Source organism: Aegilops tauschii, chromosome 6, assembly GCF_002575655.3.
Source record: "Aegilops tauschii subsp. strangulata cultivar AL8/78 chromosome 6, Aet v6.0, whole genome shotgun sequence".
In the NCBI taxonomy this organism is placed as follows: Eukaryota; Viridiplantae; Streptophyta; class Magnoliopsida; order Poales; family Poaceae; genus Aegilops; species Aegilops tauschii.
In genome coordinates, this window is record NC_053040.3 from 80,181,681 (window position 1) to 80,186,653 (window position 4,973).

Consider the following 4,973-nt stretch of genomic DNA (forward strand, 5'->3'; position numbering starts at 1 on the left):
ACAAAGTTTTATTCCTTGGTTTGTTTAGGTGGAGTGTGAATTCAACACGGAACTGGAAGGAGAATTCACGTGTAGAAATTCCACATATCTATAACCTGGGGGAGGGTTGTAATTGAGATGGGAAAAAGGAATTAGAGTTAAACTCCCGTTCCCCTTCTCTTAGTTTGCCAAACAGGCTGAGTGGGCACATGTGCGTGCGTGGACATCCTAATTTGAGGTACGCTGTCCCCATTCTCCAATTTCTTATTGGTTCATTACGAATTACGAATTTAGGGGTTGATAGTGCTACTTGGCACGTACATGAACACACACACACACAATTTGATGTGTCCAGTTATATAATTATGATTGATATAAAATGTAAATTCTTACTGTAGAAAACATAATTTGATGTGCATTTGTGCTATTGGTAAATTAATTACTCCTAAGTTAGCATGTCATATGTTGTTAGCATATTCACGTCGACAAAGGACTCGATGGCCATTGCCACCGGACTGTACTTGCGCGGCACGGCACGCAGAAACTTGAGCACCACATTGTGCTCGGTAATAGAATCATTTAGTAGTGTCGGGTACTCGACGATGGTGGTCAAGTGTGGCACAAAGTCCTCGATGGACGCTCCATCTCGGAACGGATGCTCCTTGAACTCGCGGTGGTGCCTCCATTGCCCTGCCCAAGATTTCGCACCTCTTTCACAATGTCCCACGCTGCCTTGGCGGTGTACTTCCCCACGAGTGTTCGCACCATCTTCGATGACACGGCCCGCAGCAGTGCATACTGATTGTCGTGATCATTAGCATCTCGATGGTGTACCAAAGACATTGTGCCTGCAGCTGCACCCACACATCACCATCGCCCAGTCTGTAGCTGGTGCGCGTGAGCGTTGGGTATTGAGCAGCCCTGCTGCTTTCCCTCACTACTCCCTTTGCACACCACCAGTTCATGCCTGCCACAGCACGTCGGACTGCAGTTGTGATGTGCAACGGGAGATGGCGATGATCTGCATCGGCCTGTAACCGGCGCCAGGCTGCGTGACCCGCCAGCTCGAGAGCGAGTTTGTGGGCTGGAGTGTGTGAAACTGTGAACCACCAGAGCCCGCCATGGACCGAACTGGTGTTTTGATACCACTTGTAGTTGTAGCTGCACTCGTGCTTGATGAAGACAACACGGACACGAGTGGTTTTGCGTAGCATACTGAATTAATACTTTTCTATTTTCTTCTCCTTTTATTCAGTGCAAGAACTACAAATACCGCTTTAGAGTCGAGAATGACGACTTATATTGTACCAATACCGCTCCAGTTTAAATTGTCTCACATATTACATATTTGTACATATCCAAGAAATACAATAACCCTTAATCCTGGAAAATTATGTAGACCTAATTATGAGTTTATGAATCGTACCTAGAGGAGAAGCTTATTTACTGGACGAAGTTGACATAAACAGATACCCAACTAGGAGTAGTACTAGCCAATATACCTCGACAGGACTATCTGATCATACAACACCCCTACACCAAAGAACGCACTGAAGGCAATCACAAATGCTACCTTGTAATCAGTTTGTTTTGTTAATATAACAGTGGCTGGAGGTGCTTCTTCTGAACCGCATTCGTGAATGAGCATAGACCCGCAGAGTTTTGCATTCCCATCAAAGCTTGAAGACCCAAATGTGTTAAACTGTCCTCCAAATGGAATAGGACCTTCTAGATCATTGTTAGAAACATTAAACACTGCAAGGAAGTGCAGGCTGTTCAATGTAGCTGGGATTGCACCCGTGAGATTGTTGTTCGACAAGTCTAGAACCTGCAGGTCTGTGAGATTGAATATTGGTCCCGGAATCTGTCCTGTTAAGTCATTGAAGCTCAAATTAAGTGAATGGAGGGATTTTAACTGACCAATCTCCAAGGGAATCTCACCAGTGAACTTATTGTTGCTTAGATCCAACAATATTGGGAAAGCGAAGGCTTGGCGATATTGGTGTGTTTGAGCTGGATAAACAGGCAGTATGAATACCCTTGAGTTTGCTGACTTTAGCATTGGCATATCCATCAATGCTGTTGGAATTTCCCCTATGAGGCTGTTGTTTGATATGTCAAGATAGAAAACATGGCTTAGAGTTTTTATCCAGGCTGGTATTGTTCCGGTGAGTTGATTGTTAGACAATATTAGTATCTCTAAATTTGCTAGCTTTGATATCCAGAAAGGTATTTTTCCAGATAATGGGCAATTACCTATAGCAAGAAACCTAAGATTTTCAAAACTGCCAATGATGTCATCGACTGGCATGGTCTCATGTTGGAAGTTGCGCCCAATAAGAAGGGTGGTGAGGTTTTTGGAGCTCCCAAGAATCTGAAGTGCATGTGTTATGTTTGTAAGATTGTTATAGTAAAGTGATAGGAACGATAGGGACTTCAGATTGCCGAGCCCTTTGGCTAGCTGGCCGTGGAAATTATTGTAAGCTAGTCGCAGTGCAACTAGATTTATGCAAGTGTAGATACTTTCTGGAATTGTGCCATTGAAGTTGTTCTGTATAAGATCTAAAGACATGAGATTGCGTAGGTTGGAAAAATTGACCTTGGTGAGTTGCCCGTTGAAATTGTTGTAGCTGAGGTCGATGATTATGAGATTTGTGCAGTTGGCCAAAGCTGATGGCAGCTGCCCATACATGTTATTATTGTTCAAATGGAGCCCCTCCAATCTCTTGAGATGACCTATAGACTCCGGAATCTTGCCATTGAAGTTGTTCTCTCCTAGATCAAGGGTAGCCAAATTGGTGAGTTTGGCAATATTCATGTCTTCAAGTGTTCCTTGTAAACCACTCCTGGGGAAAGAGAGGAACTCTAACGAGGTAGCATCGAAGAGTTCATCTGGGAGAGTCCCGATGAGGTTGTTGTGGCCAACCTTGAGCATTCTGAGCATGGTGCAGCTACCTAGTTCAGGTGGAGAGCTCAAGCACAGCCAAGGATGGAAAGCTGGTGCAAAAATGAGTTGGCAGTTGCCCAGTAAAGCTGTTGTTGCTGGAGTTGAGTGTGACCAGGTCTGTCATGGCCTCCCATGTGGAGGGTGGAAATTGTCCTGTAAACAAATTGCTCGAGATGTTCAGCACCTTCAGTGGTCGGGCAGGCATAGATGACAGCTCGTGCAGGTCTCCTTCGAGGCGGTTAAAGCTGATGTCAAGGTTGAGGATGCTGCTGGAGGATACCAGTTCTTGCGGTAGACCACCAGATAGCAGGTTGTTTGACAGGTTGAGGCGTAGCAATCCAGGGAGGTTCCCAAGGGAAGAAGTGATGTGCCCCTGAAGACCCCTAGAAGCCAGCAAGACATCCGTAACAATCTCATCCGTACTGCAGGTGATCCCTTCCCACTGGCAGCAATCCGTGCCATGCTGCCAGGACGCAGCGAGGTCACCGTGCTGTGAGAGCCCGGCGAGGAACTGGAGAAGGGAGCCCTTCTCCTGTTCCGTGCAGGAACTGGCAGGAGAGGCCAAGCAGATCAACAGCACAAGAGCAAACCCATGGTGCAATATCTTGCTGTATGTCTTGATGGAAAAATGGAGTGTCTGCATGGTGTTTTGGCGAGACTAGCACGGGAACCGGACCTTATGTCGTTCCTTGACTAGGTAAAGCATCAACGGTGGTTTAATCATGGAAGAAAGAAGCAGATCTTGCTCCCCTTTGTTCTGTCCCTTGGTAGTCCTTGTCACTACAAAGAATTTTTGGTCAAGAAAATTGGATTTTTCCCAACTGCCCACCAGCCCAACGGGCAGCTTCCAAGTAGTTCACGCTGATGTTTCTGTGTTTTACTATTGGTTCCTTTCTGCAATAAGTCAATTGCGCAATCTTTCTGAAATGCATTGTGGATTTTCTAGTCATCCTTGACTCAATCCTTTGTGACTTTCTACAACATGCCTTGGTTTACTTGCCCTGACATTTTGAAACATAGACGCTAGGAACGTCCGGCTTTAAATTAATAAAGCCACCAGGCGGGATCCACACAAATTAAGTCTTACAAACCGAATAAAACAGTCATCGAGCCCACGGCTCAGGATAAAGCTAAGAAGGTCACAACCATAAGTTCAATAGCGCAAAAGCGGAGCATCAAGACAAAAGCTAGCTAAAAGTAGAGGTCTCATGATCAAGCCGTCATCCCTTGTCGTGGCTTCACCATGGTCGTCTTGATCAACTCCATAGTCTCGTTCATGCGTTCGACGTCACGCTTCTTCCCCAGCGGTGCCCATACCTGAAGGAAAATATGACATTTGAAGATGATATCAGCGGGGTGGACCGGAAACTTGTGTTCTATCGTAATTTTGTTCCGAACCGTCCAAAGGGACCAAAGTAGCGCCCCAACGCATCTCCAAACAATCCTAGCATTGGCCCCTCTTTGCGACGTTAAGATAGAAAGCACATCGTGACTAGACTGTGGATTCCAATTTTGGTCCTTATGTCGAACGCATGAACCGGACCTTATGTCGTTCCTTGACTAGGTAAAGCATCAACGGAGGTTTAATCATGGAAGAAAGAAGCAGATCTTGCTCCCCTTTGTTCTGTCCCTTTGTAGTCCTTGTCACTACAAAGAATTTTTGGTCAAGAAAATTGGATTTTTCCCAACTGCCCACCAGCCCAACGGGCAGCTTCCAAGTAGTTCACGCTGATGTTTCAGTGTTTCACTATTGGTTCCTTTCTGCAATAGTCAATTGCGCAATCTTTCTGAAATGCATTGTGGATTTTCTAGTCATCCTTGACTCAATCCTTTGTGACTTTCTACAACATGCCTTGGTTTACTTGCCCTGACATCACTTTCTTACCGGCCTCACTAAACAAATCTCACCTGCTCCCACTACCACTGACCTAAATTATTACTTCTTGATACATCATTTACCTTTTTGGAACAGAAAAAGGCACTTTTTTTTTTTGCAAAACCAGTTGCTGAAAGTTCTGCCGAAATTCAGCCGACGAGATTGTTTCAA

The 4,973-nt window shown here is 45.3% G+C and overlaps 1 protein-coding gene across 1 annotated transcript; it reads right to left on the reverse strand.

Annotated features, from left to right (window-relative positions):
- Window positions 1-588: 588 nt before the first annotated feature.
- On the reverse strand, window positions 589-3,569 carry LOC109739395 (receptor-like protein 2). Its single transcript, XM_073500625.1, has 4 exons — window positions 3,039-3,569; window positions 1,482-2,905; window positions 918-964; window positions 589-833 (listed from the first exon to the last, which is right to left on the reverse strand). Exons 1-4 carry the CDS (start codon window positions 3,567-3,569, stop codon window positions 589-591), a joined length of 2,247 nt encoding a protein of 748 aa, XP_073356726.1.
- Between the last annotated feature and the right edge of the window lie 1,404 nt (window positions 3,570-4,973).